This window comes from Nesoenas mayeri (assembly GCF_963082525.1).
Source record: "Nesoenas mayeri genome assembly, chromosome: 1".
Taxonomy (NCBI): Eukaryota; Metazoa; Chordata; class Aves; order Columbiformes; family Columbidae; genus Nesoenas; species Nesoenas mayeri.
In genome coordinates, this window is record NC_137541.1 from 65,014,251 (window position 1) to 65,028,765 (window position 14,515).

The 14,515-nt window shown below is 47.0% G+C and overlaps 1 protein-coding gene across 1 annotated transcript in view; it reads left to right on the top strand.

The window, feature by feature from the left end:
* The window catches only part of CACNA2D4 (calcium voltage-gated channel auxiliary subunit alpha2delta 4), a gene marked incomplete at both ends in the record, with an annotated part of 131,005 nt that overhangs the window by 104,878 nt on the left and 11,612 nt on the right, over positions 1-14,515 (top strand). Inside the window, 8 exons of the mRNA XM_080352552.1 lie at positions 616-677; positions 1,789-1,803; positions 3,720-3,764; positions 4,700-4,762; positions 10,144-10,214; positions 11,047-11,122; positions 12,952-13,004; positions 13,982-14,037. Of these exons, the coding sequence (XP_080208678.1) occupies positions 616-677; positions 1,789-1,803; positions 3,720-3,764; positions 4,700-4,762; positions 10,144-10,214; positions 11,047-11,122; positions 12,952-13,004; positions 13,982-14,037 (441 nt within the window). The remainder of the gene's footprint in view (positions 1-615; positions 678-1,788; positions 1,804-3,719; positions 3,765-4,699; positions 4,763-10,143; positions 10,215-11,046; positions 11,123-12,951; positions 13,005-13,981; positions 14,038-14,515) is intronic.

The window sequence follows — 14,515 nt, forward strand, 5'->3', positions numbered from 1 at the left end:
ACTGGGTAACGAAGCACTACTTCTAATTGACACTTTTCCATCAAGTGGCATTCATATTTCTGTACTTCTGTAGTGGTTTAGGAGCAATCTAAATCAGTGTGGTCTCCCCTTGAGACAGGTGGGTTTTTGAATCCCTTCCTCATGCTGACCTGCTTTATTTCTGATTGATGCTGTGTGGTGCTGGAGGTGAGGCTGGGGTGATCAGAAACATCTGTTCTGGCCAGGCAAAGCTACAAAAGACAGAGATTAAAGCTCACATGCTTACTCTCCTGAGGTTTTTCTGGTGGTTTGTGTTGTTATTTGGTTTGGGTTTTTTTTTTTTGTTAATTTGTTCGTAGCTCTGTAGTGGTTAGTGGGAGGGGGATGTCATTACCTCGGTACAGCAGCCAGTGTCGCCTTTTCCTCTACTTTGTTAAACCTCTGACTCTCACTTGGCAGTCTGACTCAGCGCTGATCCCCCGATGCTTCTCCTTCACACCTGGAAGCAGGTTGCAATTGGGATTTCCGTCCCATTACTTTGGGTGAATATTTATTCCTCTTTTCCTAACTTGTGCTTGTCTTTTCTCTCTCTTGCACATTCCTCTTTTCCTCCTCCCTCTTTTTTGTTTCTCATAGCGGTGGGTGTGCAAATTAAGCTGGAGTTGCTCCAACGCAAATTTTGGATGGCCATGCAACAGGTAGGAGCATCAGCAATCAGGCAGAGACAATTTAATACTCTTTCTCAGCTAGGTCACTGCTATGTTACATCATATCCGATGACGTTTTGATGAGGGCTTTTGTGGAATTCATATTAAAAGATTTATGAAGTAGATTAGTTTGAAGTCACACATTTCCGTAATCCTTTGACGGCACTAATGCTGTGTGAGCCATGAGTCTGTTCCGCAAATGCCATGTTGACGGTGTCAGCATCCTGGCCTGGCATTAGCTCTGCTGCATATGACACATTTAATTGTGGAAATATGTTTGTGCTCATTCAGCCTTTCAGAAACCTCATGGAAATCTGCAATTTTGGGCACATGGAAAAAAAATCCCCTGCCCTCTCTTATCAGCTTGCTAATGGTAACGAAATGCTACCAGCTTGCCAAAGTCAAAATTATTTGCTTCAGGGATAAGCTTTCAGTATTGTCCTAATTTTGGACACTTGCTGGACTGAGAGAAGTGGAATAATTAAAACAACCCACCACCAAGTCTGAGAGGCAGGAAAAGTGAAACACTTTTCCTTTACCACCCAGGGGTTTTGGCCCCAGGCTTTGCTTTCGAGGAGGTATTCTGGAGAGGCGAGACTGAAAGAATCAAAGCAGCGCAGGGCAGAAGCGGCTCTCTGCTGTCAGGAGAGGGAACTGCCATCAGATGGGTGTAACAGAGAGGAGGAGGCACGAGGCTGCTTGCTGGGAGCATCCTCACAGGTGGGAGATCACATAAACCTAACCTGAGCTAAAAATACTTCTGCAAAGCACATGAGCACATCCTGAAGCATCAGCAGAGAGCTTCATTTTAAAAAATCTCCTGAGGGCCATACCCAGGCAGTTCTCACACAAACAAGCCCACATGGGCGTTAAGTGAGACTAGGAAGGCTTATTAAAGAAGCTGAAAGGAGGCCTGTGTACCAAGTGCCTGCACGCCACGGCCCTGGTAGGTGCTGGTATGAAAAAAGCCTGCGTATGGTTTCGCAGGACGAGACCGCTGTTTAACAGAGGAATGACTAACAGATTTTGTTTTCTCTCTCTCTCCTGCTTCACCACATGCTGTGACCCTTTGGATGTCCATGCTGTGCTTCCTGTCTCCCAGCCCAATGACAGTGATGTAAGTAGACAAAAGCTGGGGACGGGGAGGCATCCCGGCGTGCCTCAGCACAGCGCGGCTTCGTAATTGTGTCGTTTGTGTGCCAGCATATTATAGGCACTGTCCCTTGCCTGTAGTCACTGGAGATAGTTCAAGCCTGTCATAGGCTGTGTTTGTCTTCACAGTAATTAAGGGTCTTTGGCAAAGCTGAAAGGGCTCTGGGTCGCAGTGTTTCGGAGACCTGACCAACAGCAGGAGGATGCTGTGAGGTAGGCTGGTCTCTACTGCCCATAAGGCAGTAGATGTGGTTTCAGAGGATGCAGGGAGCTCAGGTTCAGCTCTGCACCCTCTCAGGGGCTCCCTGCAAGCTGGTGGTACTCTCAGATCAGGCTCCTCACTGCGCTTCCAATGCTGCATGGCCAGTATTGCACTAAGCACTGCTGGAGCTTCTCCGGGTCTGGAAGAGTAGTGGCAGCAGGACTCAGTCCTCAAACTGCTGAGGCAGATGCTGTGAGACATAGGCCCTTCTTATGGGATACCACTCTGGTTCACTTGGGTTTCTGCTCCAGTTTCTGAGCTCTGGACTCTGTATTTGTTAACCCCCAAGGCTGTAATGGTGGTTCGTTGTAGCCATAATTCTCTGCTGACCAAAGGAAGGAACACACCAGGGATGAAGTACAGGGCCACCTCTATGTGTACATCCAGGGAAACAAAACAACCCAATGCTATTTTGCGGTGAGGCAGGGGTGAGACGATGCTTGCAACTGTGGGCAAAAGCCTGTTTTTAAACCATCATCCCTAGACCCTCAAAAAAACAGCTGGAGTTGGAGCATGAGCATGTGATATTGCAAAGCCACAGGGGTTGAAGCAAACTCAGGCATTTCTGAGACTCCTCTGAAGTTGAGCAGAGGGACAGAAACCTGAAACTGTTGGCTCTGGTCTGCAAAACTCAAAAGGAGAAACAAATTCTAACTGAAAATAATGGTCTTATTTTGGTTTGAAAGGGCAAATTCACCTCTTGTTACTGAGAATCATCCAGAAAGGGGGCTGAGGCTTATTTATAATGGTTTTGCAGAAATAAAGGGCAGCTGGCTGAGAGCAGGGAGTCTACGTGACACATCAGCGTCCTTCCCTGACCCCAGAAAACCTCTGGCAAGAAAGGGACCCCGTGTACAGAAATGGCAACACCATGTCAGCTTTCTTGCCTCTGCTGCTGGAGAAAATAACATTAAAAAATAACACAAAGAGACAGACACACGCAGCCACAGCAAACTCAGAACAATTATGAAATCAATAAGCACCTGAAGGGCTTTGTTACTCACCACTTAACCCTTCACGTCCCCACCCGGTTCAATGTTGTGAAACACATGTCAAGTCCAGTACGCAGAAATTCTAAGTGAAACAAATGGATGGTGCCTTGGGCTACAGGAGCACCATTCACATCCTATTTTATCATTAGCTGTCTGCAGAATAAAGAAACCAACAGCAACAACAACAAAAATCCCTGCCTGAGAAGAATCTGAAATATCACGCCATGTGTTCAGTCCAGATACTCGCAGAGGCTGGAATGCATGCCAGTTTCTCAATGGTGCACAATAATCTTTGCTTTCGCAGCCGGAGAACTTGACACTGCCCCCTTCATTAGCGAGTCTCTGCTTGAGGTGCACAGGTGCTGCTGGAAGCACATAGGGAGGCATGTGCAGGATCAGAGCCCTCAGCAAAGGGAACGTTGCTCAGAGAGGTGGTGAATTTGCAAAGCCACTTAGTGGCCAACACAAGAGGTGGTACTGGTGCATGCTGTAGAGCTTGTCTTGGAAATGCCAGCTAAATCGCAGAGTTTTATGAGATGCTGGTATGGAGAACTTTAGCTCAGCAGTCCCAAGAAGGAGACTAAGATGAGATCATGCCATGGTTAATGCCCTGCGTTTCCTTTCCAGTGCAGTGCCTTGGACGGTGCCTGTCCACTAAGCTGTCAGGATGAGGTAAGTTGCCCAGATTTCTTCTCTATACCTGTGATGGGTGTGATTGACCACCTGCTCTTTGGAGGTCTTTGTCTCTCCAAAAGTCAGGTGTAGCCTGTCATCTCCTCACAAGAGGCTGCACAGCTGGGGCAGAACCTCATGCTGTTGAGTCAAACCTGCAGTTTAGATCTTCCTTAGCTATGAACTGTGAGCTGAGCCCGGGCAGGGGCATGGGGATTCCAGCCAGTGACTCTAAGGAGAGTCCATGTTCTCTAAGACTGTCTCACTGGCTTCCCAAGGCTGCCACAGAGAGTGCCTGTCAGCATGACATGCATCCTTGACACCCCTCTTTGCATTTATTCCAATGCTTCAGCCTTGGTCTCAGCTGTATTTGGGACAGGGGCTCCTCTGCTCTGGACAGTGGGATCACCAGAGAATTTTCCTTCTATGTTCACATAGGATTTCCCCTGTTTTTCCCTGTGAGACCTAAAGGTTTTCATCTAAACTCTTGGCCTCCATTTTCTGCTCTGCAAAATAAAGACCAACACTGATACTCAATGGTGAGGAAAGAGTTATTTCATGAGTGGTTATAAAACTCTGAAATCTGAAGATGGAATGCATTAGGTAGCATTTTACTAAAGAGAAGTGCTCTCCAAATATTCTGTCACTTCCTGCAGGATGTCTTGTCTTCCTAAGTGTGGCTTAGAGCTTGCTAGGCCTGCACACAGCCTTGGCAAGAGGCAGTCTGTCACAGTCAGCTCACAAACTCAATACCTTAAAATGGAGGCAGAGAAGGACAAGTCAATTGTGTCAAATCCGTGGTAGGTGAGGTGTGGAAATGCTGAGGCTGTTGCCATAAGCACAAGCCCACACCGCTCCATCCTGCACACAGCGGCACATAGCAGACAACCACGGAAAAAACTGTCTTTAATGTTGCTTCTCTTTCATCTCTGCAGATCCTGAATTGCTTCCTCATTGATAATAACGGCTTTATACTTGTTTCCAAAAGACCTGCAGAGGTAAGAGAGCATAAAAGCAGAAGGAGAGTGTGCTTGGCTTGTTCCTAAATAACCCACCAGAGCTGGTTAAAACAAATGAAGTTCAATTGTGTAATAAGGGTGGCCATGGTATTTAAATTTAAATTCAGCTGTGTGGTGAGGGGGAAGCCTCCCAGCAGAGTGACAGCACATCCTAGGTGAAGAATGAGTTTGCAGTGATAAAGGAAAGAACTGGCCAAAATATCTCTTTATCAGAAGTGAGGAAATCAGACTCCTTTCCGTTGGTGCAAGTGCTACTGAAAGATGATCTGAGACAGCCCCAGAAGGCAGGTGTGACCTGATGAAGGGAAGGGAAGGGAAGGGAAGGGAAGGGAAGGGAAGGGAAGGGAAGGGAAGGGAAGGGAAGGGAAGGGAAGGGAAGGGAAGGGAAGGGAAGGGAAGGGAAGGGAAGGGAGCAGCACTCTTGGACACCTCTGAAATTGAGATAGGCATTCTTCAGGAAAGAAAACTTAGGGGATGGTAAGAGCAAAATGCCAAAGGCAAAAATGAAGACAAAATCATTTAAGCAAATTGGAAACAGGAGCACATCTGAAGAACTGGATGATTTAGTGGACTTGCGGAGGTGAAAGAAGTAAGGAAAAATACTAGAATACTGACAAAAATATAAGCAACTGAAATTGCTTCCTTTTCCTCCTGCTGCCAGTGCCTCTATGACCGTTTCTAGGGAGCTGAAGGGGCACAGTTTGTGATGTGACATCCCCTGCAGCCTGGGTAAAGTCAACACTACCAGCCACTGCACGGTTTAGCTATACTTTTCTGCTCTCCAGTAAATTCATCACGGAGCTATTTGTTTCAAAATAATAAAAGGCCATAGATTTGGATGTCAGAAAGTAACGTGTTGGAGCAGTTCCATAAGCTACAAAGCAATAAGTCAATATCAAAAGTGGGCTCATACAAGAAATGGGAAATGAAGCAGTTTTTTTACTGACAGAAGCGTGGAGTTTCATTGAAATTGCCCTAGTACTGGAGTTCACAAATACTGTATGCGTATTTCCAAAAAGCAGTAGATCTGATCCCAGAACTTACTTTCTTCAAGATGTGACAAGCAGGTTGAAATGGCAATTAAATATAAAGTAATAGAACACCCGATGGATATGTCTGGGACAAGCAGCACAGCTTCTATAAAGGAAGAAAACCTGTCTTATCAGCTGTAGTTCTTTGAAATTGTGAGTAAATCAGGAGATAAGGGAGAATGGATGACCTACTGCATTTCAGTTTTTCTAAAAGCCTTTAACAGCATCCCTTACAAGAGTCTGTTAAAGAGTGAAGTGTGAAGCAGTGGCATTGATCTCAAAGCAGCTGGGACAGAAAAGAAAGAATACATTTTTAGATGGATATTTAGTCAGAGAATGTCACCAATAGAAGTGCCATGGTTTCCCATCTGGACTTGTGTTGGTTAGAATTTTCCAAATAGACTGGCAAAAGAAAAAGGTGAGATGATGAATTCTGCAGCCACTATGCAGTGAGTTCAGAGGGGCCGAGATAAGAACTGCTGAGGCTCACAAAGCAAAATGAATCAGCAACATAGTGGCACCAAGGGGTAATACAGACAGATAGCAAGAAGGGCACATTGCAAGGAATAACCGGCCTCTTCTCTGTCGGGAAAGTGACCTACCCCACTCACTAAATATTCCAGTAAAAGTGCCCCTACAATGACTAGGTGTGTCAAAAAAGAAGCACTGGCCTCCTGGGTTCTATCTTTGTATTTTTCCTGCATCTTATGGAAAATGGGTTTTTCAAAAAGCTCGTCTCTGAAAGACCTGACTAGCAAAAACATGGCATTATAGTGGATTTGGTTAAATTATAAGCATCATCCACATGCCTCCGAGATCAGGAATTTTGGCAGGCACCAGAGCTGTCATCTCCTCTAGCTGTTACCTCCCCTGACCTCAGAGAGTTTACCACTACTTTTCTGCTGATTTCTTTATCTTGTTCCAGTTACTGCTTTTATTTCCCAGTGGTACCATGAGTGTCCAGACTGTTAAACCCTACAGGGAATTCAAGACAGCAGCAGCATTAAATCCATACCCCAGGTTTAATAACCTTGCTCCCTGAATGCTGCTGTGTGGGATCACTTGCTGCTATATGGTCTTTCCTGCCCCCATGCCACACTCTTCCCTCACTGCATCCTTTAACTTAATGGAAAAAAAAAATCCCGTACCTGGATTTTTGTGGGGTTTTTGCCTTTCTGGAGAAGTCAGCTAATTTGCTGTTGTCCCTTCCTGCCTTGTACCTGACACCAGGACCAACAAGAGTGGCCCAGCTAAGAAGAGCAGAGAGGTGCCTAATTACCTATGTCCTTACAGCCGCTGGGCAAGTGGCTGGCACCAGAGACCCAGTTCGGGGACTCTGAGATGTTTTGTTCCATCTCCTTGCTTGTTCCTTTGGGTCTGTGGTGCTTTACAGTGTGCTCAGCTCCACTCTGCCCTGGGGATGGGGGATTGGGATGGGGGATCAGCTCTAATATCCTCTGCCTGAAGGCAGCAGGAAGCTTACCAGTAGCCAGAAGCCACTGCAGAAGAAAGGAGGACTCCGGATTTTAATGAGTGACGAGTTGGAAGCTCCTGGCAGGATTACTTGTGAAAGAATGAGTAAATCTCTTAATTCGGGCTAATCCCCCCCATCCAGACTCATCATGAAGGGAGCAAAGAGTTACTAGCCAGGGCCGGGAGAAGGGAGTGGGTGAGGAGGAGGATCAGGCAATCTAGGGCAGGGGAGGAAGGGAAAATATGTGATAGGCCCAGGCTGTGCTGCAGTGAGGGCTTCTCTCCCCTACGTTTCTGCTGATGTTTGTAGCTGTGGCCCCACAATCGCCCCCAAGTTTTTAACTATGTTTTGCTGCCAGATGGAGACACAGCTGCACATCACAGGTCTGGAGCTCCCTCCACATGCTGCATCCAGATGCCCCCTCACTCACTAAAACTCTTTCTCTAGGATGCTGCCTTCTGCCTGAGGCATCTCATAGGGTATGTCTGCAAGCTCTGCCCAGGGGGGACTGCAGGGACAGGGTGCAGGTTGACAGCTAAAAAGCCAAGATCCCAAAGTGCAAATTGCTCAATGAGCCAGCAAAGCATGGACATGAAGAGTGGTAAAATACTGGCACAGGCTGCCCAGAGAGGAGATAGATGCCCCATCCCTGGAGACATGCAAGGCCAGGCTGGATGGGGCTCTGAGCAACCTGATCTGGTTGAAGATGTCCCTACTCATGGCAGGGGGTTGGACTAGATGACCTTTGAAGGTCCCTTCCAACCCAAACTATTCTATTATTCTGTGACACATATATGTTTGTAAGCAGTGATATACCTTTTTAGCCATATGTGTGCTCCAGGATGCATCTCCTTCCCATGCTTAGCCTGCATATGTACCTGTACGCTCTCAGCTGCAGGGGGCTGTGTTGCAGTGTGTGTCCTGCAGGATGACAGAGGTGATGCTTTGTGCTGTGAACCTCTGAAATTGCAAGGGCCCGTGGAAATCTGTGCAGAGCTGGGAGTTAGGAGAAGCACAGCAGAGGGGTGTCTAGGAGAGCAGCAGCCAGTCACTGGAGGAAGCAGGTTGTAATGACACCTGCTTTGCAAGGTGTCGCTTCAGTACAGGACCACTTTGGTTGCTGCCAAGTGATGCTTTCCTGTGTTGCCACCTGCACAGGGTACCTAAAACAGCAGCAAGCTTTCAATGTCTGATTCAGTGTTAAAGGCCAGTTTGCTGATGCTTTTCTGAGCACATTCCCTAGGCCTTACTTGCAATTATGCTAATAGCTCCTCATACTTGTACCTATAGGAATGGCATCCTACCTGGATAAATTCAGTCAGACATCAGCACCTCTGGACAGGGTTGGGCCCATTTGGAGTCCTGCAGTGGCCCCCTGTCCTTGCCACACCAGCTGCAGCTTGCACTGCATTAAATCCCACAGCTCCAACTCCTGCTGGGGCTGCAGACTGGTATTAAATGGAAGCAGCTGGCCTCCTCACCACCCTAATCAGATTGAATGAGCAAGGGAGATAAAAAAAAAAGTTAGGGCTTGCTCAGACACATTTGGCTATATGTCTGAGATGATTACAGCCTAAATGCTTGAAGGGGAGTTGATGTTATGTATCGATTTATACAGTGAAATGCCTTGGAAAGCCTGTTGGGAAGAGGCTCATAACCATGTAACACTACTGCTAGATGATTACCATGTGATTTTAGGTAAATCTGCCTAAGTTTTGTGTGTGTGTGTTTTTTTAGTGGAAATGCCCCACTTAGATAAATGAAGTCATCTGTCATCTCCTAATATGTGCTAAATGACTGCTAGCCTATCAGTGGAAATGTAAAATGCCCCTCAAACTGCATGAACAGTTCCATAACATATAGAAGCTATTTACTATGTCAAGACCCATGAGCCAGGAAAATAGATAGACAGCTCATATCTGCATTTTTATTATTTATGAGTATTTTATTTACTTGCTTGCAAACAGAGCAGTGGATTTGGCAGATTCAAAGCATTTTTTGTAATAGATTTGTCATGGCTTAGTAATCAGGAAAGCCAGAGCTGTTGTTTATTTGAACAAGTCTTTCGAGCAGTGGTTTCCAGATTTGAGATTAGGACTGTATTTGAGGTTATTGACTCCAAAACGTAAATGTGACCAGAGAGCCATGAGCTCCACTTTTAGTCCAGGTGTGCAAGTGAAATTTGGGGGTTGTTACCCCCACAAATGCAACTTGTGCCAGGGTGGAGCCTGTGCTGGCACAGCTCTGGCCATGCCAGGGTGTAGTTTGTCAGCTAGAGGGATGGGTCAGCGTGTGTTGTGTTGGTTTGGGTTACTGCCTGCTCCAAACTTGCACAGCAGTGAGTTGTCAGATTGTGTTTGCTACCTAAATAAATGTGTGCACGCGTGGTGAGTCAGTTCGCCTCGGGCAGCAGGAGAACAGAGGTTTCCGAAGCTGCTGCGGCCGCAGGCAGGCAGAGAGGCTCAAGCGGAAGGAGACTTGGGCACTCAGATTCAGTGAATGTGGGTTCACAAAAACCCACAGGAGAGCCCAGGCTGCCAGAGAATCACCGTGCAGGGTCTGTGCAGCTTGAGAATCTGCCTTTTTCTGTTGCAAGCTGCAGGGACTTACGTGGGCTAAATCATTTCGAAGTGCGGTAGGAATGGTGCAGGATGCCCAGCTGGTGATGGGGGAAGTCCTCCCTCAAGCTTTCCAGCCAGCCAAGGGATAAAGCTCAGCCTTACCTCCTTATGAAACGCTCGTTATGTGTAGCAGGCCTCCAGACAGACTGGATCAGCTGGAGCCATCGAGCATTTGGAAATTTTACTGTTGACACTCTGTTCTGGGTTTTTTTTTTTCCTTTCTTGTGCTTGCAGACTGGAAAATTTTTTGGTGCAGTGGAAGGCTCAGTAATGACCCAGCTACTAAACATGGGCATGTTCAGGCGGTAAGTGGAGGATCTCTGCGCTGTACTTCTCTTTCTTCAGCTGGTGTGTGGGTCAGAGCGTACTGGTCCCTATAAGCAGCACCACTGAGCAGGGGAAAATGCACGTGCTGGTGCACGTGGCTCTCTTATTTGTCTACAAGAGCTCCTTTAGCTACCTGCCCTCTCCCCTGACTCACTCAGCCATCACCACACACCCTGTTTCTCCTCATCTCCTGCTCTTCCACCTGCTGCAAAGCACCAAGAGAGACTGTAAGTCCTGATCTCTGTTTTGCAGCAAGCAGCTGCTGCTCTGTCTTTCCCAGGGCAAGACAGTATGGGAAACACTTCTTGGTGTTTTGGGTGAAGTGCTTCAGTTCCTTCTGCCACTTGGAAAGCCTTTCTGTGAGCAGTTGTTTGAGAGCCCTCCCAGATGTGGCATTGCAGCTGGCTGAGCACATTTCTCTCTCTTTCCTAAAAATACCTCTGTCTCACTCCACTCCCCCAGCCCATGTTGAAAGAGAGATCAGAGTTTCAGTGGCTTGAAAACGGCAACTAGGGGGGCCTGAGATAGCTACACTTATAATTCTCATGCTTTGCAGCCTGCTTTACTCACCATCTGAAATTAGGGACATATTTCCTCCTGTACTGACCCAGTTACATTAATCCAGGGCCTGTATTTCTCGCTTTGCGAAATCCAGCACCAACCAAACAGCAAAGACACGAGAACAGGCCAGTGCTTTAGTTCTTCCACACAGAAACATTTCCAGAGAAAGCAGTGCACGCCGATGTGTGCATCCCATAGGCAGCTGCACTGCTCGCTTTTGACGGCTTGCTTGTTTTGTGTTGATTGCAGGGTGACCATGTATGACTATCAAGCAATGTGCAAAGTACCCTACCACCACCACAGCGGTGCCCGGCGTCTGCTCAGCGTACGTATCTGTCGGCACACAGCCCCTCTCTGGGCTCAGCTCTGGAGGCTTTCTCCTAGGATATCTCCAACACCTTGATGTAGCACAGTCCCCAAAAGAACTTAGTAGCTGTTTGCTTTCAAGTGGTGGGAATGTCCAGACTCATGTAAGGCAGATTTCTGAGGCACTGGTGGCCACTGACGGTGGTTTCCAATTTGGCACTCTGTTGGCATGTAGGATCTCACAGATAATTGGAAGCACCAGGCAGAGGACAGGATCTAGACTATGCCAGGCTCCTCCTAAAAGAACCAGCTTGCAACTGAAATGAACAGAAATGCTTTTACAGGGCATAGTTTTACTCAGCAGCTCAAGAAGAAAAATTGCACTGTCAGGGAACAGAGCATTGGGAGAAAACTGTCAGCCTCTCAGGGAAGTGTGAGTGGGCTTGGAGCCACAGAGAGAGGGGCTAAAGCTGCTGAGAAATGCTGATAACCCAGGGAACAAGCTATCAGAGTGAGCAGTTTTGCCAGTACCCAAATGCAACCTCTCTTTAGTCTGATACAAAGTCTAATCCCACTCTACCGTCCTAAACTGGCCTCACACAGGCAGAGCTAAGTAATTAGTCAGCACTCAGGCCACTTCAAACTAGTTGAAGCAATCCTAAACAGGGATGTGTTTCTTGCTGTTATGATTGTTTGATACTTTAAAATGTGGTGTGCTGGAAGTTTGTCCTACAGCATCACATGGTCATTTTTTTCCAGTCAAAGAATTTACAACAAAATAATAATTTTTAATAATCTGTTTTATTTTTAACAATATATTAGTTTTGGTAATAGCTATTCTTAAGCTGGATAGGTAAAATATTGTGATTGCAGTGCAAATATTTGCTTGATCATATCCTTGAGAATTTTGATGACTGAAAAACATGTCACAAAATATGAGCTGCCAAAAATTAGGTGGATTAGGAAGAGAATAAAAGGGTGAGCATTCAGCCTTCATCTCTTCCTTTCCCCTCTTAGCAAAGCCCTCCAAAAGGAAAAAAATCGAGAGAAGTCCATTGTTCATATGCATCGTTCAAAGAAAAAAAATCAGTCAAATTCCCAACCATCTATACATTTTACTATTTGCTGACTTACTTTGGTTGACGATAAGTCAGTTAGTAATAATGGAACATTATCTTGTGTCCTGTGACTGCTGCATCTGTTTTGGGTTTGAGGATACGGACATGATTATGAGAGAGAGAGATGAAAATTAGACATGGTTACCATGAAGAAAAGAAGCAGCAGGATCCTTGGCAGATAAATTGTCCCTGGGACAATGCTGGATTCCCAATTTGTAGCTGAAAAGATGACAGAAGCCATTCCATCTTGAGGAAAAGCTGGATGAAAGCACAGTTAAGCATAATCAATCAATGGCAGATAATACTAAATCCTGGGTAATGCTGTTGCTTGTCCCAGAAATACCACTTGCTATCAGAATATAAAAGCATCCTAAACTGGTGGTGTCCCATTTAGCTGTGTTTCTCTTCTGCTCTGAGCTCTCAAGGTCATCCATACTGGAGAGAAATCATCAAGCAATTACATCTTCAAAGTCCTTCATACATTTCTGATAAACTCCCTGACCCTGATGGGGTGGGAGTGAGAAGATATTATTAGTAGCAAGGCAGCTCCGCTGGCTTTTGATGTATTTTGAACATTTTCCAGCGATGCTCAGGCCTTGAATTTCCAGCCTGTCTTGAAGAGCTCTGATCAGTGGAGGGAACTGGTCAGAAATATGGGGTCCTGCATAAAAATTATAAACTCTCTGACCAGGTTCTTACGGTATTTCTCATTTCTTCTTTTGTTCTCCAGCCAATATATGCCTTTCTAGCTGCAGTGAAATGGCTGATAAGTGATTTCCTCATGTGAGTACCAAAAGATGGGGGTGTTTGGGAGGCTCAGACCAATGGGGGCGAGAGCTGAGAAAGCTACAAGCCAAGGCCCCCGCGTAGGGCATTGCTCTCAGCCTTCTCCTGACATTCAGCTCAGCGCCTTGCTCCCGAGAGACAGAAACCTATTACTATTCCCATTTTGAGAGGCAGAGGCCTGGAGCGGGTCTGGGATTTACCTGAAGTCACTCAGTACAAAGTGGCAGAGTCAGAAATAGGACTCGGGTCTCCCGGGGCCCCGTGCAGATCCTTGATGCGAAGTCCTCTCGCCTGTGTCCTTCGCCCGTGGTGAGCAGATGCACAACCTCGCTTTGCAGAGGGTGAAGGCTGAAGAAAGGAAGCCAGGGAGCTCAGGTCTGAGTGACAGGCAAGGGAGGAGAGAGGAGAGGCCATGAATCAAGCTCTGGATTCGGGCTCACCTCAAACTGCTGGGAGGAATTGGAGTTCAAGTTCACATGAGGATGAAAGTGCTGCTGCTCAGCTTGCTGGCTGTGCAAAAGGCAAGGTATGGCAAAGATCCAGCTCCTCATGCTTAAGCATTATTCAGAGTAATTCAACATGATGTGCAGCTACCTCTGTGTAGCCAGTGTACAGGCTCCCTGATGGCCATCCATGCCTGCTCCTCAGGTGGGACTTATGGTAGCTGAATCCCCTCCCAACCTCAGGGATTGCCGTAGGCAGTCCTTTCTTAGCTGGCGAGGGCCCCACACAGTATGCACTTCAAGTAAAAGCCCATTCAGTTATTCCATAGTACAGATCCCATGATGCAGAGCTACACCCTCAGCATGTGGAGGGGAAAAAAAAAATTAAAAAAACCCTCAGACTTCCACTGCCAGCAAATTTGTAGTAAACATTTTAGAACTGATACTTGCCGGGTGACAGGGCCATCTCCCTAACACCTGCATCCTTCCAGGCTGCTGAAAAAGCATCCTCTGTTCTTGCTCTTTTGACAGCTTACTTTTGGAGTTTAACATGAGTAGCTTCTGGCACTCAGACAACTTGGCAGATGGTGAGTACACAAAAGTCCAGCCGCCCCACAGCATGTGAGTGTTACAGCCACTGGTGGCAGAAGAAGCTGTACAGGGAAGCTCATCCTCGTGCGAGGAGCCAACCGTCCACTCTGCCACCTCTCCCTCCATGGACCCTGGCATCCAGCTTCCACATCTCGCCACTACCCCATCTCCCCACATTCCCACCCCCATTTCAGGCACCACGAGAGCAAGGTTGGGGTGAAGGTGTGTGCAGCTCGGAGCACACCGCTTGCTTTCCTCAGGGTAACTACTGGCGTGAGGGGAAGCTCTTCTTTCCAAGGACCTCCACCCCATGTGCAGTGGGACAAGAGCAACCTTCAGCTGAAAAGGCCTTCGGTTGGAAAGATCCCCTTCCAGTCTTTTCCAAGGGTGGCCTGTAGGATGGGACAGAGCAGGGCTGGAGCAGCAGGCTCTCCAGAGCCTAGCAGGGGTACCAGGGAGCTAGCCAGGAAACAG